Here is a 22,464-nt window from a genome sequence, read left to right as displayed (position 1 = left end):
CAGCAGTTCTGCGGAAAAGGACCTAGGGGTGACAGTGGACGAAAAGCTGGATATGAGTCAGCAGTGTGCCCTTGTTGCCAAGAAGGCCAATGGCATTTTGGGATGTATAAGTAGGGGCATAGCGAGCAGATCGAGGGACGTGATCGTTCCCCTCTATTTGACATTGGTGAGGCCTCATCTGGAGTACTGTGTCCAGTTTTGGGCCCCACACTTCAAGAAGGATGTGGATAAATTGGAGAGAGTCCAGCGAAGGGCAACAAAAATGATTAGGGGACTGGAACACATGAGTTATGAGGAGAGACTGAGGGAGCTGGGATTGTTTAGCCTGCAGAAGAGAAGAATGAGGGGGGATTTGATAGCTGATAGATTTGATAAATTTGATAGATTTAAAAGCAGCTATCAAATCCCCCCTCATTCTTCCCTTCCGTAGACTAAACAATCCCAGTTCCCTCAGACTCTTTTCATAAGTCATGTGTTCCAGTCCCCTAATCATTTTTGTTGCCTTTCGCTGGACTCTCTCTAATTTCTCCACATCCTTCTTGTAGTGTGGGGCCCAAAACTGGACACAGTACTCCAGATGAGGCCTCACCAATGTCGAATAGAGGGGAACGATCATGTCCCTCGATCTGCTGGCAACGCCGCTACTTATACACCCCAAAATGCCATTGGCTTACTTGGCAACAAGGGTACACTGTTGACTCATATCCAGCTTCTCGTCCACTGTCACCCCTAGGTCCTTCTCTGCAGAACTGCTGCCTAGCCCTTCGGTCCCTAGTCTGTAGCGGTGCATTGGATTCTTCCATCCTAAGTGCAGGACTCTTGTCCTTGTTGAACCTCATCAGATTTCTTTTGGCCCAATCCTCCAATTTGTCTAGGTCCCTCTGTATCCTATCCCTACCCTCCAGCGTATCTACCACTCCTCCCAGTTTAGTGTCATCCACAAACTTGCTGAGGGTGCAATCCACACCATCCTCCAGATCATTAATGAAGATATTGAACAAAACCGGCCTCAGGACCGACCCTTGGGGCACTCCGCTAGATACCGGCTGCCAACTAGACATGGAGCCATTGATCACTACCCGTTGAGTCCGACAATCTAGCCAACTTTCTACCAACCTTGTAGTGCATCCATCCAGCCCATACTTCTTTAACTTGCTGACAAGAATACTGTGGGAGACCGTGTGAAAAGCTTTGCTAAAGTCGAGGAATAACATGTCCACTGCTTTCCCTTCATCCACAGAACCAGTTATCTCATCATAGAAGGCAATTAGATTAGTCAGGCATGACTTTCCCTTGGTGAATCCATACTGACTGTTCCTGATCACTTTCCTCTCGTCTAAGTGCTTCAGAATTGATTCCTTGAGGACATGCTCCATGATTTTTCCGGGGACTGAGGTGAGGCTGACCGGCCTGTAGTTCCCAGGATCATCCTTCTTCCCTTTTTTAAAGATGGGCACTACATTAGCCTTTTTCCAATCTTCCGGGACTTCCCCCGATCGCCATGAGTTTTCAAAGATAATGGCCAATGGCTCTGCAATCACATCCACCAATTCCTTTAGCACTCTCTGGTGCAACGCATCCGGCCCCATGGACTTGTGCACGTCCAGTTTTTCTAAATAGTCCCGAACCACTTCTTCCTTCACAGAGGGCTGGCCACCTCCTCCCCATGCTGTGCTGCCCAGTGCAGTAGTCTGGGAGCTGACCTTGTTCGTGAAGACAGAGGCAAAAAAAGCATTGAGTACATTAGCTTTTTCCACATCCTCTGTCACTAGGTTGCCTCCCTAATTTAGTAAGGGGTCCAGACTTTCCTTGGCTTTCTTCTTATTGCCTTATTACATATTAGTAATCCACTCTGATTTACCAATGGGGTTATTCCTGTGCTTAAAGTTAAGCATTTCTGTAATTATTTGAAAAATCTGAGCCTAAGTGTTTGCTGAATTGAGTTTTTGTTGTTAGTGTACATAAATTCATCCAAAAAGAAAAGAAGTACATTCGATGCATCCGATGAAGTGAGCTGTAGCTCACAAAAGCTTATGCTCAAATAAATTTGTTAGTCTCTAAGGTGCCAGAAGTACTCCTTTTCTTTTTACGAATACAGACTAACACGGCTGCTACTCTGAAACCTGTCATAAATTCATCCAGAATATGATAATATTCAGTTATAAACAAACATATAAAAAGAAATTAATAGTTTAATTTTAATCTGCTCTCAAAATTACACAAATATCACAAACTGGTGAAAGCCCATTCTGTTCTATGAGTGTAATTTATAAAGTAGAAAAAAGCCAAAGATGTCTGAGAACTTAAGAATTGGACAGTAACAGACCATGAATCCCAGTGAGGATTAAACCTAGTAATAGTCTAAACAAGAAGAGCTTTCAGCCACGCTTGTAGCTGTTTCCATTGCTTCACACTGACCCAGACATTCTAGGCTTCAAAGTGACAACTCTGGAATCTTATATAGATAAAAGAGACTAGGGAGTTTCCACTCTGCTTGGAACAGTTACAAACCTAGAAGTGTGGATGGAGACAGTGTAACATATTACAGTTAACTGTTTAAGAGTTGCCTTGTGAAGGACAGATCCAGCTATCAAAAACATGTCTGTGACAGACTAGAAGTCTGCAAATACATATATACAAGTAACTATTCACCTGAGCAGCCTCAGAGTCCCATGGGACACCTCACATGCTTCAGAATATATATACCGTATGCGGGTATGTGCGTAAGCACAAATACCCATGTGAGTAAGTTTAAGTGCTAAGCATCAAGTAAAATGAAATTTATTGTTTTTGTAAGCACAATAGTGTGTGTCATGCTTGACATTCAAGAGGCAATGTCCCTTTTCTCATAATATTAGGGACTCATTCTACAGAGATTTATACATATAACTTTACACACATGAATAATTTCATTCAACTCAGTGGTGCTACTCATGTAAGGGAAGTTACATACATGTATCTATATTTGTTTTTGTAAATTAAAGGATTGTTACTAGCCAGTGGAAAAGTCTTATTTTAAAAGAATTAAAAAGCAATTAGAGTAAATGGGTACCCCCCCACCACAAATAAATAAATACCCCCGCCCCTCCCAAGCTGGAAGTCAAGAATAGCGAATGAAGTTTGTTACAATTGACCAGAAGCCAAACAGAATTAAAAAATAAAAAACGACATAGCTTTCCTGAGGGGTCTTTTTTGGGGTGGGGGTGGGGGGCAGAGGGGTGCAATGATCAGTTAGATTTATGGTTTAGCTAAACTGCTTTATAAGTGTGGGAACTTCTTGCATATTTCTTGTCCAGTTTTGGTATCATGGAAATTTTGCAAAGGCTGAGGTTCTGGTAGAAAGAAGTGTTCCCAGGAGACCTTTCTTTGGGACTGCAGCGTCTGGCATGCATTCATAAATGAAACCTATTTTCTTTATTTGAAGAGTGCCTTTATGTTTTATAACAAATCTCTTCTAGATAGTTTTGCTATTCAAATTGGAGGGAAATGATGGAAAATATCTTAAAGCAGACTGTTTACCCTCTTTCTTATTATAACATAGAATCTGATCAGAACAGGAAATTGAAGTTATTTGTTCTTTATCAGGCAGAATTAAATGATCAGTTCGTTTAACACTATTTCTAAAAAAAAAAATAATCACAGATTGCCTGAGACATTCTCTCATCACCAAATATATCAAGAAGCAATAACTCAGAAAGAGGAGCATTTCAAAAGTATAATTTTTAGTAAGAAAAAATAAGAAAACTATGAGTCTGATTTTATTCTTCTTTAGTCTGTGGTGAATCAGGAATAACTCCTAAGGGTATGTCTACACTACGAAATTAGGTCAAATTTATAGAAGTCAATTTTTAGGAAGCGATTTTATACAGTCGATTGTGTGTGTCCCCACTTAGCGCATTAAGTCGGCAGAGTGCGTCCACAGTACCGTGGCTAGCGTTGACTTTCAGAGCCTTGCACTGTGGATAGCTATCCCACAGCTCCCACAGTCTCCGCTGCCCATTGGAATTCTGGGTTGAGCTCCCAATGCCTGATGGGGCAAAAACATTGTCGCGGGTGGTTTTGGGTACATGTCATCAGTCGCCCCTTCCTCCGTGAATGCAATGGCAGACAATCATTTCATGCCTTTTTTCCGTGCAGATGCCATACTGCTGTCAGCAGACGGTGCAGTAGGACTGCTAACCGTCGTCATCCACCACTTTCACTGCAACTCTGCTCTCCTGGTGCCATGAATCCACCTTGCAGGTCCTTTCGTCGTTCTGTATAAATACCTATTCTTGTGGCACCTGTCGTTATCCACTGCTTCCGCTGCAACTCTGCTCTCCTGCTGACGCCATACCACAGCAAGCATGGAGCCCACTCAGCTCACCGCTGCTATTGTGAGCATTTGAAACACCTCACACATTATTCTGCAGTACGTGCAGAACCTGCAAAAGCAGGTGAGGAGGTGACGACAGCGTGATCATGATAGCAATGAGAACATGGACACAGACTTCTCTCAAAGCACGGGCCCTGGCAATTTGGACATCATGGTGGTAACGGGGCAGGTTTATGCTGTGGAACACCAATTCTTGGCCTGGGAAACAAGCACAGACTGGTGGGACCGTATAGCGTTGCAAGTCTGGGATGATTCCCAGTGGCTGTGAAACTTTCACATGCATAAGGGCACTTTCATAGAACTTTGTGACTTGCTTTCCCATGCCCTGAAGCACAAGAATACCAAGACAAGAGCAGCCCTCACATTTGAGAAGTGAGTGGTGATAGCCCTCTGGAAGCTTGCAACGCCAGACAGCTACCGGTCAGTCGGGAATCAATTTGGAGTGGGTAAATCTACTGTGGGGGCTGCTTTGATCCAAGTAGCCAATGTAATCACTGAGCTGCTGCTATCAAGGGTAGTGACTCTGGGAAATGTGCAGGTCATAGTTGATGGCTTTGCTGCAATGGGGCTCCCTAACTGTGGTGGGGCAATAGATGGAATGCATATCCCTATCTTGGGACTGGACCACCTTGGCAGCCAGTACGTAAACCGCAAGGGGTACTTTTCAATGGTGCTGCAAGCACTGGTGGATCACAAGGGATGTTTCACCGACATCAACATTGGATGGCCGGGAAAGGTGCATGATGCTCGCATCTTCAGGAACTCTGGTCTGTTTGAACAGCTGCAGGAAGGGACTTACTTACTAGACCAGAAAATTACCGTTGGGGATGATGAAATGCCGATAGTTATCCTTGGGGACCCAGCCTACCCCTTAATGCCATGGCTCATAAAGCCATACACAGGCACCCTGGGCAGTAATCAGAAGCTGTTCAACTATAGGCTGAGCAAGTGCAGAATGGTGGTAGAATGTGCATTTGGACATTTAAAAACTCGCTGGTGCAGTTTACTGACTAGGTTAGACCTCAGCCAAACCAATATTCCCATTGTTATTGTTGCTTGCTGTGTGCTCCACAATATCTGTGAGAGTAAGGGGCAGACGTTTATGGTGGGGTGGGAGCTTGAGGCAAATCACCTCGTGGCCAATTACACGCAGCCAGACACCAGGGCGATTAGAAGAGCACAGCTGGGCACCCTGCGCGTCAGAGAAGCTTTGAAAAACAGTTTCATGACTGGCCAGGCTACGGTGTGACAGTTCTGTTTGTTTCTCCTTGATGAAAACCCGCCCCCTTGGTTGACTCTACTTCCCTGTAAGCCAACTGACCTCCCTCCTTCAATCACTGCTTTCAGAGGCAATAAAGTTATTATTGTTTCAAAATCATGCATTCTTTATTAATTCATCACACAATTAGGTGGAAAACTCACAAGGTAGCCCTGGAGGGGTGGTTGAGGAGGAAAGCACCAGGTGGGGTGGTGGATGAGGGGAGGAGGGAAGGACAAGGCCTCACTACAGTTCAAAACTTATTGAATGCCAGCCTTCTGGTGCTTGGGCAATCCTCTGGGGTGGAATGGCTGGGTGCCTGTAGTTTCCCCGCCCCACCCATTCTTGGGCATCTGGGGGAGGAGCGCGGGCGGTTATACAGGGGCTGCAGTGGTGGTCTGTGCTCCTGCTGCCTTTTCTGCAGCTCCACCAGTCGCCTGAGCATGTCAGCTTGCTCCCCCATTAGCCTCAGCATTGCATCCTGCCTCCTCTCAGTGTGCTCCTCCCTCCTCTCATCATGTTCATTTAACACTTTCCTGGACTCTGCCATTGTTTGCCTCCACGCATTCTGCTGAGCTCTTTCCGTGTGGGAGGACTGCATGAGCTCTGAGAACATGTCATTGCGAGTGCGTTTTTTTTGCCTTTTAATGTGCACTAGCCTCTGGGATGGAGATGATAGGGGGAGCATAGAAACATTTGCAGCTGCGGGAGGAAAAAAAGGGAGAGTAGTATTTAAAAAGATACATTTTAGAGAACAAAGGAAAGACTTTCACACTGAATCAAGTGATTCACATTACATAGCTCATCTGCTTTTGGTACAAGATCGCACTTTGCCTCTTATATTGAGTGCCTGCTGGTTTGGTGTGAGAGATCACACATGCTCGGCTGGGCAACAGAATTCGGCTTGCAGGCAGCCATTGTAAAGCAAAGGATTTTGGCTTCTTCAACCTTTGTAACATGTGGGAACGGTTTCAAACAGCAGCACCCTCCTTTCCCATACCAAGCAAAGCCCATTGGCCATTTAAAAGGAGGGGCTGTGGTTTAAGGGTAAATGTGCAGCACAATCCAAACCCCGCCCCCACAATTCTCTGGGATGATTGCTTCAGCTGCCCTCTCCCGCCACTGCATGGCTAGTATCAGGGAAGATCCCTGTCAGCCATATGCAAACAGCTCAGCATGAACGGGCATTCCCTCTTCCTCCCCCCTCACCCCCGGTGGCTAACAGCGGGGATGATTTCTTTTCAGCCAAAGGCAAACAGCCCAGCAGGAACAGGCACCTCTGAATGTCCCCTTAATAAAATTCCCCTGTTTCAACCAGGTGATCATGAATGATATCACTCTCCTGAGGATAACACAGAGAGATAAAGAACAGATGTTGCTTGAATGCCAGCAAACACCGGGACCATACACTACCATCCTTTGTTATGCAATGATTCCAGACTACGTGCTGCTGGCCTGCTGTGGTATAGTGTCCTACCATGGAGGACGGAATAAGCCTACCCTCCCCAGAAATCTTTTGCAAAGGCTTTTAGAGTACCTCCAGGAGAGCTTCATGGAGATGTCCCTGGAGGATTCCCACTCCATCCCCAGACACGTTAACAGACTTTTCCAGTAGCTATACTGGCCGTGAATGCATCCCAAGTCTTCAGGGCAAATTAATTATTAAACACGCTTGCTTTTAAACACTGTATTATATTTACAAAGGTATTTACACGCACCAGAGGTGCCTTTTCCGGCTTCATGGTCTGGGAGCCTGCCCTGGGAGGGTATTGGCTCCAGGGTGATGAACAGCTCCTGGCTGCCAGGGAGAAGGGATTCTCTGCTTGCCTGCTGTGTGCTATCCTCAACCTCCTCCTCCTCCACAAATCCTCATCCCGGTTGCATGAGACTCCCCCCTTGCAGGTGTCCATGGACAGTGGTGGGGTAGTGGTAGGGCCCCCCCTAGAATTGCATGCAGCTCATCATAGAAGCGGCATGTCTGGGGCTGTGACCCGGAGCGACCATTTGTATCCTGACAGGTTTCAGAGTAACAGCCGTGTTAGTCTGTATTCGCAAAAAGAAAAGGAGTACTTGTGGCACCTTAGAGACAAACCAATTTATTTGACCATAAGCTTTCGTGAGCTACAGCTCACTTCATCGGATGCATACTGTGGAAAGTTACATGTTAACATTCATAAACCAGTCGGAGAACACTTCAATCTCTCTGGTCATGCGATTACAGACATGAAAGTTGTGATATTACAACAAAAAAACTTCAAAATCAGACTCCAGCGAGAGACTGTTGAATTGGAATTCATTTGCAAATTGGATACAATTAACTTAGGCTTGAATAGAGACTGGGAGTGGCTAAGTCATTATGCAAGGTAACCTATTTCCCTTTGTTTTTTCCTACCCCTCCCCCCCCAACGTTCTTGTTAAACCCTGGATTTGTGCTGGAAATGGCCCACCTTGATTATCATACACATTGTAAGGAGAGTGATCACTTTAGATAAGCTATTACCAGCAGGAGAGTGGGGTGGGGGGAGAGAAAACCTTTTGTAGTGGTAAACACCCATTTTTTCATGCTTTGTGTGTATAAAAAGATCTTCTATACTTTCCACAGTACGCATCCGATGAAGTGAGCTGTAGCTCACGAAAGCTTATGCTCAAATAAATTGGTTAGTCTCTAAGGTGCCACAAGTACTCCTTTTCCATTTGTATCCTGTGTTTTTTGGTAGGCTTGCCTCAGCTCCTTAACTTTCACATGGCACTGCTGTGTATCCCTGTTGTAGTCTCTGTCCATCATGCCCTTGGAGATTTTGGGAAATATATTGGCATTTCGTCTTTTGGAACGGAGTTCTGCCTGCACGGATTCTTCTCCCCATACAGCGATCAGATCCAGTACCTCCCATTTGGTCCATGCTGGAGCTCTTTTGCGATTCGGGGACTCCATGGTCACCTGTGCTGATGAGGTCTGCATGGTCACCTGTGCTTTTCAGCTCGCCGTGCTGGCCAAACAGGAAATGAAATTCAAATGTTCCCGGGGCTTTTCCTGTCTACCTGGCCAGTGCATCTGAGTTGAGAGTGCTGTTCAGAGCGGTCACAATGGAGCACTCTGGGATAGCTCCTGGAGGCCAATACCTTCGAATTGCGTCCACACTACCCCAAATTCGACCCAGTGAGGTCAATTTTAGCGCTAAACCCCTTGCCGGGGAGGAGTACAGAAATTTATTTTAAGAGCCCTTTAAGCTGACAAAACAGGCGTGGTCGTGTGGATGGCTGCAGGGTTAAATCGACCTAATGCTGCTAAACTCGTAGTGTATACCAGGGCTTAGTCAATGAATTTAGGCCAATTTAAATCTGGTATATGTGAGAAGAGAAGCAGGCACTTTGTATTTTAAGAAATGTTTAGAGGTTTATCAACAAGTGTAAGACACCTGGAATAATTTTACAATTTGTTTTCTAAAAAAACCTCTGGCGCTAAAGAGGCTTGTCCTCTTTCCATGTATAATCAAAACACATTATTAATTTGTATTACACTAGGGTCTACAGGCCCCAACCAAGATCATTATTTCTTATTTCCTTTGAGATTTCCCATGTGTAACATTTTTTTTGAATGTTCTTGGTTCCCTTTTAACTTTGTTCTACTCTGAGTCACAGCAAGGGTTAAAATATATCAGGAGGCTAGCAGTCAACCAGATATTTTAAGTACTGTATTTGCTTATTTAAATGTGAACATACATCTGAAAGTGTCCAGAGGATTCACTGATACTTTACGTACATAAAGTTTTTCCATCAGCAAGCAGCAAGAATTCCCGTATGCCAACCAGATCATTTCACTTAGTCTACTTTGTGCAGAGTCAGAACCAAAGAAGAAAAAGCAAATAAATCCATTCAAGCTAGTTTCTGTAACAAAGTCAAACAGACATTAAGAACAAAAGTGTGTGCTTTTTTTTTTTTAAGGCTAAAGTAGGCAACCCTTACTCACATAAGTAAGTATCTGTATAGAAGTCCCTTTGGGCCAGATCCTCAGCTAGTGTAAACTGGTATAGCACCATTGAAAACAGTGGGCCTTTGATAATATACACCAACCGAGGATCTAACCCATTGTCTATGATGGGACTACTGGTGTGAGTAAGCACTCACTAACATAAGGGACACACAACCCCACCTTTAAAGAATTACCATTCTTCTTGCAGTTTTCCTTCTCGATATATGGTATAAAGTCAGCAACATCTACTGAGGATGAAAATTAAAAACTTGCAGCACCTTCCTGAAGGCACTCTCCACCTTGAAAGGGGAGGCCCTTGGTTCCCAAAAGGCTGAGACTTGCAGTAAAGTATCCCATCTATTCCTAGACTGCAATGCAGAAAGATAACCTTTAGATAGCAATGGGCTCAATTCACCAATGCCCCGCACTTGCATAACCTTTTATACCTGTACAAAGTGAGCACAGAGCCATTCTGCACTCACTTTGCACAGGCGTAAGTGAGCGTGAAGCATCAGACCCCTGAACCTTTGCTACTGCCTCTCATCAGGTGAAACTGTGGAAGCATCTGAGGATAGCTTAATGCAGGCCCTAACAGCAGCCACAGTAGCTGGCATTTAAACATCTGGGGTTTGAATATTTGTTCAGGCCATGTTTCCAATGTAGCCAGTGGTAGACTTTTCTTTGGCCTTGCCACAGTGTTTACTTATTGTTGGGGCACCTCCTTAGGGACCAACTGGTGAATAGATCTTCACCAGTCTGACACCACTGCCTTTGGTTGCTCATGCTGCGATCTCTTTCTCTGGTGTCACGATACTCTCCTCATGACTCAGGGGTGCTTCGTCTTCATACCCTCCAACCAGCCCACTGTAGTCTTCCCCTTCCAGGGTATCAAAGTCTCTCTGGACAAAATGTCTCAGGCAGTCTTCCATTCTACTGCCCAGACTGTGCCACTTCCCCATGACTGGTAGGGGAACCTAGGCCAGCCCTCTACTCCAGGTTTCAGTCCAAGGACGCTAAGTCTAGCAATCTACACATGGGGATTTCATTTCTGAATCTTGAAGAGCTTCCTTTCTCTTAATTAGAGATGGGTGGAGGAGATGGTGTTAGGCTCTTTGAAAGCCGATCTAGGCTAGTTTTAGACTAGGATTCAAGTTCAGATTCAATAATGAAGAAATCTTGTGACATTTCAGTCAATCTTGCAAGAACATCTATTCTTGTGAGATTTTTGCCACTCTGGGGCACAATGTCACAAAAAACAGCTTTTCACCTAAGATTTCAACTGCATCCAAGGCAGAACCAGTAAAGAAAGAGCACTTCAGGTTTTGGATCTGACTCAGAACCAAAACCAGACAAGCAGATTCATATCTGGGGAGTAGAATCCAAACTCTTACCCACTGAAATTTGAAAAAGTTCAGAATTAGGGTTTCCTTTTTGGCCCATATCTAACTTAAATACATAATGAATATAATAAATAATAATAATTTCAGATATCCTTTACTTCTTCCCTAACCATAGGCACACATAGCCTGCATCCTGCCTAGGGTATCTCAGGGACACACTTAACTTTAAGCAACTTGTTCTCATTTGAACTCCTGGCAGGGCATAAATTAAGCCGGTATCTTTGCAGGATGGAACCCCCTAGTACATACATCGCTTGGCAATGGACCGCATTGTATTTAAATTGTGTTTGCATGGAGTGGTGACAGTGGTTCTGAGTTCCCAACTCTTTAAGAATTGAATTCACCATGAAAATGATCTTTTCTGCACAGCAGCAGAAGCCATGGTGCGCGGTGCCCGCCAGAGGCTAACAAGTTTCCTCACCCCAGCAGGGTCACAGGGACGCCGGGGGTGGAAGAGAGGGAAGCTCAGCTGAGTGGCCTCTAGGACCCAACAAGCGCCCGGAGCAGGCTCTGGAGCATGCGTGGCAGGTTGTGTGCAGCTGGCGGCGGCTGCCTTGTCCTGCAGAGCCGCTGAGGGCTGAGAAAGGGGGAGGGAGTGGAAGAGACTTTCCAGTAAGTGCCCAGCACTTTCCCTGCTCGCAGGCAACGTCTCGCGTTCCCCGGAGATGAAGGTCTTGACTTGGTGCCGCCCCCCCCTGCCCCGCTGAGTGCCAGCCAGCGAGCGGGGGGCACAGGGCTGCCCCTAGCCCACGCGGTAAGTAACTCTCCGCCTCTCCTCCCCACGGCGAGCGCCTCTTTCCCTGGGAGGGGTCTGAGGGCGCTTCCGAGCCGCGCGCTAAACTCCCCGCTGGAGCCAGCCTGTCGTCCCCGCAGCCTGCGCTCCGGAGCCCCTGCCTCTCCGCCCGCCGCCCAGAGCGGGCACCGGGGCAGGGGAGCTGGGGCGGCCGCTCGGGGACCAGGCAAGCGGTGCGCGCTGAGCAGCATCTCCGGAGGGGGCGGGGAGGGTGACTGGCTCCGCGTCCGCGCTCTGCCCTACCCCGGCGGCGCGGCTCCGGCTGCCTGCAGGGCACCGCTCGCTGGGGCTGCCAGCCTCGGCTCCCCGGCAGGGACTGGCCGAGCGGGGCTGGGCGGGGGAGAGGCAGCCCGGAGACTTACCTGGAACTTTGGCTGCCTCCCCTCGGGGCCGTCTCCAGCCCTGACAACCGGGAGCGAGGGACCTCCCCCCGGCCAAATCTTCGGAGGCTGGCGGGGTGGGCGCAGCGAGCGCGGCCCGCAGCCCGGCCGCGCACCTGGGCGTGCCCGGTCCGCTGCCTCTCCGGCTGCCTGTGCTCGGCCGCCGACGGACAGCGGTGCTCTTCTCTCCCTTCTCCTGCAGGTGGCTGGCGGCCTCGCCTCGGGTGGGAGGATGTGGTGAGAGGATGGGGCGTTCTGCCGCCGGCGGCTCACCATGGCCAGGGAGGACTCGGTGAAGTGCCTGCGCAGCCTGCTCTACGCCCTCAATCTGCTCTTCTGGGTGAGTCGGGATGAGTTAGCCCCTGCTCAGCCAAGCAGGTGGCAACGTCCCGGCTAGGGTTACAGCCCCAGCCAGCCGCTAGGGCGCACCGCCGAGCATGCATTAAAGGAAGGGCAGCAGGCCTCCATTCAAAGCCGGGAGACGTTGCCCTTCTGGGCTCCTCTGGTCTAGGCCACCAGCCAGTCACATCTGATCTGGGAAGCAGGATGATGAAAGACAAAAAGATCCTGGAAACTAGTTCCAAATAAAATTGGACTTGATTTTAACCTGGGGATATAAATAAGTGCAGCTGTGCGCATATATATCTATAGCTAGAGAGGGAAAATATCCAGTGATGGGCTAATGCTGGATTTCATGGGTTTCATAACATCACATGAATGCGTTGACTCATGGTTGTCCCAAACACACACCCATTATGATTTACTCTGAGGGTTTGATCCAAAGTCCTGGGAGTCTTTCCCTTATCTTCAACAGGCTATGGCTCAGACATTCTGTATTGTATTATCTTGTTATCACACAAGGGATGGGGTGATTTTTTTTGTTTACAGATTTTCAGTCCAAGCTCTATTATAGAGGCATCATGGTTTCTGAAACTAGCCCCAGGAGTGGGTGTGATCAGCTCTGGCTCCAGTAGCTTTTGCTGCCCAAAGTGCATGAAGTAGATTCCTCACGGTCTTCAGTCAATTTTACAGATTGAAATGCACCTCATCCTTATAATTGGGCTTTACACCGATTAAGTATAGAAGGGTTAAAGGCAAAATGCACCCATTGGACCTACATAAATAGTATGATTGTGTTACTGGCTCATCCTAGCCTCATTCATGCCCGCTGTGTTGGCCTATGAGGAGTTAGTGTGGAGACTCACCAGGCATGCAGGAAGTATGTACAAGCTAAATGACATAATTTAGAGCCTTCCTGAGATGGCTGACAGTTAGGCTGGGAGCCATACTGCGTTTGGAGTGGGATAGGAAATTGTTAGGTAGTATTTGATGTAAAGTGGTACATTCTTTGACACTGTGGAGTGCTCCCAGGGTGCCGGAGCATGATGCTAGCCAAACTTTATCAGTTGGTATCTGTTTTGATTGTTCTGCACCATTTTCCTAAGTGTGCATTCCCACTTTATTTTATGGGCTGTTTGTTAAAAAATAAACCCATGTAACTTGATGAGGAAACTTTTTTATAAAGTACATGTAATTAGTTCTGGCACCCTGCTCTTCTCCTCTCAGATCATGAACACATTGCACAGAATAATCTATGAGAGGTAATTTATAACCAATAAAAATCCTCATGGTCAAGAGGCAGGATGGTCTTGCGGTTAAGGACTTGGGAGAGCTGGATTCAATCCCAGCTCCGGCATAGACTTCCCATGTGACACTTCATTTCTGCTCCCTCACAACAGTGTTGTGAGAATAAGTTTGTTAATGTCTGAGAGGTGCTCAGATACTGTGGTGTTGAGGGCCATGTACCATAGACACCTAAATAGGTGCTTGTGGACATGTCTCTCACTAACTAATAGAAGTTAGTAAGAAATTTCCTGAATGGAGAGGTTATTCCATTACTGGATTTCTTTCACTTCTTTGATACTGGGCACTATAGTGGACTGGTTGAACCATTGGGCTAATTCCTATGTTACATTGTTTGCATTTTTTGGGTGTGCATACTGTTTTAAACGCATTTGAGAGATTCGGGTTTCGCAGAGCTTTATTGTTATTTTTTTAAATAGAGAGATTTCTGGAGCACTGTGCTGTTGAGCTTGCTGCAATACTATGTATTATTTCCTTTAAGGTCCTAGAAAGTAGTCGTTTGAAAGTGAAATATAAGAAATCCCCCTTCTGCATTCAGAATCACACTTGAGTGGATGGACAGATCTTACACACATGTACTTGGATGTGGCCTCATTCTGCCATTCACTCACTGCTCATACACCTCACTCTGCAGCTACTGGTTCATCCCCTAACCTATCAGTCCCCCCACTCACTGAGTCCCCATTCACACCTCAACTCATCACTTCACTTCTCTCTTCCCACCAACTTAATCCACTCTCGTCTCTTCTTCCCTCCCCAAATGCATCCATTCTCTTCCCAGTCCCACCAAATCTATTACCTCAGCAACAGTTTTTGAAAGCTGCAGCAGCCAGCTAGGTACCTCCCATACTTCACGTTTGGCTGCAGATCTTTTCCTGATGGTGGATGTTTTGCCTCTCATGCTGATTGCTGCATTCATAATGCCTCTGCCTCAGTCTTGGGCTTTTTCACTTGCTTATGAAATCTTGCTGGTATCCATGGAGGCGGCTAACAAGCTGGGTGTCATTTGTTCCGGTCCATGTACCTGGAGAGCTGACAAGGGACATTAAGTGGAGGCTGGGGCTGTTCAAAGGAGAAGGCCATAGGGTGGCTGAGCCTGAGTGTTCTGAGGAGTAGAGAGGAAGCAGGCCTGGCCCAGGAGTGGGGGATTGGCTGTCACAGTGTTGCTGCTGACCCAACTGCTGAAGTCATGTTATCACCTCAGAATTTCTGCTTTCACTTTTACAAAAAGGAAAAAAAAAAAGCTAAATTTCTAGCTCCTATATCTGCAGCTTGAAAATGTCAACTGTCAAGTCTCCAACACTGGAAGACAAAAAGAACAATGAAAAGAAAGCAGTATTCTTCTTAAATGTTGTGATTGGAAAGTCAATTTCATGAATTTTGGGGGCCTGACTCCTGATTTTTTGAATGCTTGGGGTTGGTCATGCTGGAAGCTAGAAGATTCATCGGGAGCTATTGCAGCTCTTTTTACTGCAGGTTTTTTACTGGGTCTACTGCTGAACTGAGGCAGTACACTACAGGCCTGGCAGTGTGACAGCAGCTCTATTTTATACTCCATTCGTATGTTAAGATTTTCTTTACAACTTTAAGGGCTAGATCCTTTTTTTTTAAACCAAGGCTAGCTTATTTGGGAATTGATGGTGTAGACTTGACTGGGAAATCTTTCTGCTCACCCTAGGGATGTGAGATTTTCCAAGACAGTTTCTAAAGCTCATTGTTATACCATAACAAACTGCCCAGCTTCATCCTCAGAACAAGAATCTTTCCCACTGTTAACAATAATGTGTGTTACCAAAGCTTGCTGAATGAGGCCTGGGCACTGCACTCAAGCAGTCACATGATAAAATAATAGCATGTGAATGTGTAATCAAATAATAGACGTTGCCAGCGTCCGCAGATGAGTTGCAGGAGTGTACCACAGATGTTTCAGAGACTGAAGCAGTTTTCTACAACAAATCATGTGTTCCATATATAAAATTAAAATAGTTAGAACTAAAATAAAAAATTGTCCAGCCCATTTGGTGGTGGTGATTCTTCACATATAAAGAAGCAGATGAGTACAACTGCTCAGCAAATCAAAGCAAAAAGAAGATGAGAGTCAGAGTTGTATGGCTGGAGGAAGGGTAGATGGTAAATAGGCTCTTAGGTGTGCATTAAAATTATACTCACACTTTCTTTTTTTGTGGACAGCCATGCTCTGCTCCCCTCTCTGCCCTGACCACATGTACATTTGTTAACTAAAGTTAATTTTAACAAATGTCTTTTGAAAGCGAGTTGCTTGCTGATGTTTGGTACAGTGCACATAGTGGATATTATTAAGTTACTGTTCTATGAGTCTCCCCAAGCACTTATCTCTACGGGCTTGAACCCATACACATTGAAGTAAATGTTCACTTGAATAAAGATGGAGTGGGGGATCTCTATGGAGGGTTCTTTTTTGCTGGTTGGTCACAGTTATAATAAACACCACCTCAGAGTAAGCATGGGATGGCAGGAAGCTTAGACAAGAATAGCTTATTGTAAATGTGCAGGGCACACATTACTTTGGAGCTGTTAATACAGTAGCAGATCTGTGTTAGCAGACACAATAGAGGTGTCTCAAAGATAATTTTTCTGCTATCTGTATATCTCTAGTCTTCTGCAGCAACCTGAAGCTCTGGGATATACAGGTCTCAATGCCTCCAAGCAACCCTAAAGGGGCTTTTCACTCTGGCTGCTGTGGGACAGGTGTCCCTTACGAATGCTGATGCTGCCACCAAACAGCTTCATGACTAGTGGTCTAGACAGCGGTTCTCAACCAGGGGCCCGGGGCCTGCTGCGGGGCTGCGAGCAGTTTTCAGGGAGTCCTCCAAAATAAACCAGAGAGCTGGGCTGGCGTTAGACTTGCTGAGGCCCAGGGCAGAAAGCTGAAGCCTGAGCCCCCCACCTGGGGCTGAAGCTGAAGCCCAAGTAACTTAGCTTTGTGGGGCCCCCGGTGGTGTAGGGCCCTGTGGAGTTGCTCTGCTTTCTACCTCCTATTGCTGGCTCTGGCTTTTAATCTACTGGATATGCAGAAAACCAGTTGTTGTGGCATAGGTGGGCCCTGGAGTTTTTATAGCATGTTTGTGTGGAGGCTCTGAAGGAAAAAGGTTGAGAACCCCTGGACTAGGAGAAGCCTGTCCTTAATGTGCCCAGCTAAAAGGCCGGTCAAGGTTTGCTTGCAATAACTAAGAAATACAGCAATTATATTTTTTTAATCATGGTTTGAGGGACCTAGCCAGGATTCAGTGATATTCTCTCTCTAGCTCACTGAGTTGCTGTTTGGCTGCAGGCTGGTGGTGGGATTACCTTGTGTCTATTTGAGCAGGCAGATTACGCTATGGAGATAGGTATTTTTTTCTCCTGTAGGAAGATGATAGCATGGTCATTCCTGAACTCTACTTTTGAGACATCATCAAATGAACATGAGATTGCCTACATCCTCTCGGCTAGGTGCAGGCGGATGGCCTGGGTCTGGAAGGAGCAAACACAAAAATGTTATGATGCTGTGTGCCATCCATTGCGGTACCCTAAGCCATACCCGCATGTGTAGCATGGAATTCTACCACATTGCCATCAGCAGCTATATCTTTTCAAAGAGAATAATACCATTTTGCATGTGAAGCTCTTTAAGAAGATGTCATGCCTAGTAGTACTGGCTAAAGTAACCACTGGTCTTACTGGGAAACTGCAAATGTGGAAAGTTGCCTTTAGACATGGTCATTTTCACATTTTGGCTGCTGTCAGGGACTCCAAATGCGGGGGGAGAGAAAGGAGCTTGTCAGCTACTTTGCTATGATCGCTTGTAGCTTCTCCATAGTGTACAGTTTAATGCTTTGTGCTTGAAAAAGCCCTTTTATTGGCTTTAGTTCATGAATTGTGTTGAGAAATGCTGATAGAGGCAGCTGTTTCTGCCACTGCTGACCTACTGGCCACCAACACCTATGCAATCTGTAAATGGCCTATTGCTCCACAAGTCCGTAGTGAGGTATACCATCCAGCTCTCACAGCTGGCCAAAAGAATGATATTTTTTTGTCTTTACTGCTTCAGAAAGTTCTGAGGCAGTCTTAGTAAGAGAGGAGGATGGGAATGATGTTGCACTTACTAACATGTAGCTGCAGCTGTCCTCAGATTCTGAAAGTTCTTTCCTTTTATATGGGAGATGGGAGTAAATCTACTGCCAGTACCTTAGTTACTGTAGCACTAAACAGTAATGTGATGGTAGGCCTGATGATACTTGCTATCCCATTTAATAACTTTCAGTCAGGGTCAGCTGGGTCATAACTTAGTAGTCTGGTTGTAGGAGCTTAGTAAAAGCAATTGGAGTGCTGTTACAGCTGCTGGTCTGCCTGCTCAATAACTGAGAGTCTTCAGGCAGGTCTATACTTAAAACACTGCAGCGGTGCAGCTGCACCAATGTAGTGTTTCAGTGAAGACCTCCATGAGAGGGGATAGCTATGTTGACAGGAGAAGCCCTCCCATTGACATAGTGCTGTCTACATTGTGTATTAGGTCGGTATAACTGTGTTGCTCAGGGGTCAGTGCTATGAAGTCAACATTGTCTGTGAATCTATGGTTATTCACTGCTCTCCCACGTAACATGACTCTTCCCATTTCATCTTTCAGTGCTACAGCCATAACTGCTTCCAGTACCAAGGTGAACAAATCTGGTGACAATGTGCATCCTTGTCTGACTCCTACAGTTGTCCTGAACCATTCCATCAGCTTCTTGTCTACTCTCTCTGTCCTCATTGATTTGCCATAGGTGTGTTCTATCAGATTGATCAGTTTCTTGAGAATCCCATACATTCTCAAAACTTACCATAACCCTTCCCACCAACTGCTATCACAAGCCCGTTTGAAGTCTGTAAAGTTGTGGTAGCAGATTCAGTTGTGTTCTGTGCACTTCTCCAATATCTGTCTCATCACACGTAGGTGATCTGTTGTACTTCATCCTGGTCTAAATTTGGCTAGTTCCTCTGCAAGTGCCACTTCCATGTACGTCTTCATTTCTCCTCTGCAATGTCTTGCTGAATGCTTTTCCGAGCACGCTCAATAAGCTGATTCCTCTGTAGTTCTTGCATTCACTCTGATCTCCTTTTCAATACTGTACTATTATTGCTTTCCTTCATTCTTTTGGCACTTGTTTTTGTTTGTAAATCTAGTTGAATAGCCTGTGCATTGTCTGTACCATGTACTCCTTGCTTGCCTGCAGCAGTGTTATAGTTATGTTGTCCCTGCCCAGCACCTTTTTCAAATGTTCTATCAAGGTCTTTACTACTTGTAAGAATTCCAATATTTGCTCTCCCTTGTTTGTACTGGGAAGCTTCTCCAAGACTGTTTCATCTATTGTGTTCTGCCCATTGTACAGCTCTTCAAAATATTCTTTGCTTCTTTGTCCACAGTTATTTGCCTATGATTTTCTTTTACTGCTGACATCTTCAACTTGTATGTCCCACACAGTTCCTTTATCTTGCAATATAATCCCTGTGTCATTTCTCTTTGCGTATTCTTCTGTTTCTTTACATTTTTCTCTTATCCAGACATTTGGCTCTCTTCACATCCTGTTTTATCTCTCTGGTCAACCTAGGCTATCTACCCTGGTTTCTTTGTTGTGGCCTTGTAGCCCAACACTTGTTCAGTTGCTTTTGTAATCCTATCTTTTACACTATTCCATGTCTCTTCAGTGTTCATTTTTTCTTTCACCAGAGACATGATATTTTTTCCTCACAACTTCATTGTATTTCTTCCTGCTATCTGGCTCATTCAGTTTCTCCACATCATGGTGTCAGTTTCAGTATTAACTGCACCTTTGACCCTCCCCCTACCCCAGTCTTCCTTGAGGTCACCCTCTTAAGGTTTCTGGCTCCCATCAGTCACCTCTTTTGGGCGGAGACCCACATCTTTCTCCTTCCAGACTGGAAGTTTAGTCTTACAGTCCCTCTGCATCTCACTGTGGTTTCCCCAGCAGGTCTGACTGGGGTCCAGCACCTCTGGTTGAAATCTCCACAGGGGCTATAACAATGTACACCACTCACCAACCAACCTTCACAAAGTAAGGTACCCTGAAACTGTGACATGCAAATCTTTGTTCCTAGCACTCAGCTGCAACCTTATTGATGCCTGCATTAATCCAATATCAGCTGCAAGTAACCTGCATGATAACACACATGATTTTCATCTGCGATTCACAAATACAGAGTCCATCATGTTCTTCATTTGCCCATCTGGTGATATCCAAGTCCATTTCTTCTATGACTTTCTTTGGTGATAATAAACATGTTATTTCACCAAGTTGTTGCTTAGGCAGAAATTTATTAACCTTTCTCTTCTTCTGTTTTCTTCACTGAGTCTGAATCTGCCATCGAATCGGAATTCCAGTCCGATACTACTTTTGCATTAAAATTTCCCATCACCAATAACATGTGAAATTTCTTGTATTGTTTTCTGTAGATTATTATAAAATCAGTCAATTTCTTCCTTGAGTGCCTCTGAGGTTGGTGCACATACTTGTACTATTGTGATTGCAGATTGGTGCTAAAGCTGAAGACAAGCCAGACTCTCATGGCATTTAACCTGATATCTCCTTTCATATTTTAAGGTGAGATTCAGAATAAAATCCAGTGCAGTTACCATAATAAATACACATGTAGTATCTTGTAACTTCAGTTTCTGTCTTTTATACTTAAACTGGATTGTTATGACAGCAAAATCAATGTATCCTCATTTCATTAAAGTCAAATCCTGAGAGAAGCTGTTTCCACCGTTCTCCAGCATCAAATGACTTCATTGGGTGTTGCAAGGAGTTGGAGCACCTATGGATTCAGTCCTTTGGCTTTAGATAAGGACTGTTCTCTTGAAGAGACTTTTCTCAGCTCCCATATATGAAGAGAATATTCCAGCAGTGCTGTAGGAAGGGAACTTCTTTCTACAGAACTCAGGGTTATTCAGTGGACTTTATCCTGCAGAGCAGGAAATCACAGCAAGACTGGATTTTAAAGGGACAGGAGTGTATTATTTAATAGCTATACTTGTGCTAATGTTTTCCCAATTAAGAAGGAATCCTTAGGTTATATTAGTTATCTAATATTTTTAGATTGTTGTAGTGCATAAAGGCCTCCGTCAGGGCTCTGGTTAGGGGATGTACAAAGATATACTATAGAAAGATAGTCCTGGGTCTCTTTTTTGTGGGGAATGTGAAGGGGCATTTGGATTTATATGTGGGAGAGGCAGGGCTGTCAGAGTAAGAGGTGAATGGGTAAAGGGAGGAGGGAGGGAAAACTATTGAGCTTCATGCTCCGGGTTGGTGTCTCTGCCCCCCATTTTGGAAATGGGAGGGGACGGGAATTCCCTGACAGAGTGATCCTAGTATACTGTGTCTCACTGAAGGTAGAATAGATGGCACTCATAATGTAAATGTGTGTATTGACTCATCCCAAATCTCTTTATGCATTAGATATGTCTAGCCCCATGGAATTACAGCGACTGACTGATATCTCAGCCTCTGCAAAATGGTGTTGGTGGGGAGAGGGAATTTTGACAGTGACACTGGGGAGAAGTTCCTGTTAGCAAAGGCACTAGACTCCTTACTGGCCATGGACAGCCAAGGGAAATATAGCCTTTAAGGCCTGATTTAGAAAATCCACACAGTTAACTGCATGAAATTCAGTGCATCCACCTTGAGGATGAAGGTGTGAGCCAGCTCTGTCTATATTTGGACTGATGGCTCCAGGGAAAGTAAATATTTCAGAACCGATGTTTAGAACACTAAGCCATGGCGTCCAACAGCCTGAATGGTCCATTGCTCTTGTGGGTACTTTCTCTCATTTTCTCTTTAAATTGACCTCTCTCTTTACAGAAAATGTTTTTGCCAATGCTCCCCAATCCCTTCTCTGTTGCTATAGCCTGAGAATTTCCCATTGACTCAACGCTCTGTGGAAGGCAGCAGACATAGGCTATGAAGAAGAATACTTGTATTTCTCCTATGTAGCTTTCTACTCCTCCAAGCTCCAATAATATATCTGTGTAAATATTTATTATTACTTAAAAGAATTGCATAGCATTTCTTATTAACCTTCACAAGTGGTATATGCAACTATTGATAACCCCATTTGACAGGCGAGAAACAAGGAGGTTAATGTTATGAAGGTCACAACAAATTGTCATGTCTAAGTCTGTTGGCTCATAGGTAAGGCCTAACCCACACTGGTGTCCAGAAAGTAATTCACTATTTCCTTTTTATCTATAAAATGGGCCTAATAATATTTTGTCCTTTATCTGTAGATCTAACGGCACTAGACAAAGGTCTGTGGGCACACATCAGTAGTTTAGACAGCATAACAAAATACATTGTCATTTGGAAGCAATTTTTCTGATAAGTGAGGTTGTCTAGGGCATGAGACATGAGTCTTTCACATCAGAGATCTGTGCTTTGCTACGAAGTTCCTATGTGACCTCGAGCAAGTCACTTAACCTCTCTGGATCTCAGTTACGCCTGTTGTATAAGGGAAATAATATTTGCTTGCTTCCTGGAGGAGCAGTATGAGGCTTTATTTAATAAGAGGTGCAGGTGTTGAGAGTAGTCATGGAGGAGATGGGTACAAAACTGAGGACTCAGTCCTCTCT

General features: G+C 45.2%; 1 protein-coding gene across 3 annotated transcripts in view; it reads left to right on the top strand.

Annotated features, from left to right (window-relative positions):
* Positions 1-11,549: 11,549 nt before the first annotated feature.
* Positions 11,550-22,464, top strand: part of TSPAN12 (tetraspanin 12) — a 62,536-nt gene continuing 51,621 nt past the window's right edge. The window contains exons 1-2 of one of the 3 annotated variants that reach the window (XM_073328189.1): positions 11,550-11,757; positions 12,379-12,516. In XM_073328189.1, coding sequence (XP_073184290.1) covers positions 12,451-12,516 — 66 coding nt within the window. In that variant the 5' untranslated portion in view covers positions 11,550-11,757; positions 12,379-12,450. The remainder of the gene's footprint in view (positions 11,758-12,378; positions 12,517-22,464) is intronic. The other 2 variants (XM_073328187.1, XM_073328188.1) reach the window with 2 other exon arrangements.

The sequence above is a fragment of the Lepidochelys kempii genome, chromosome 1 (genome assembly GCF_965140265.1).
Source record: "Lepidochelys kempii isolate rLepKem1 chromosome 1, rLepKem1.hap2, whole genome shotgun sequence".
Taxonomy (NCBI): domain Eukaryota; kingdom Metazoa; phylum Chordata; order Testudines; family Cheloniidae; genus Lepidochelys; species Lepidochelys kempii.
Note: the sequence above shows the minus strand (reverse complement) of the source record. Positions and strands in the feature narration are given on the sequence as shown.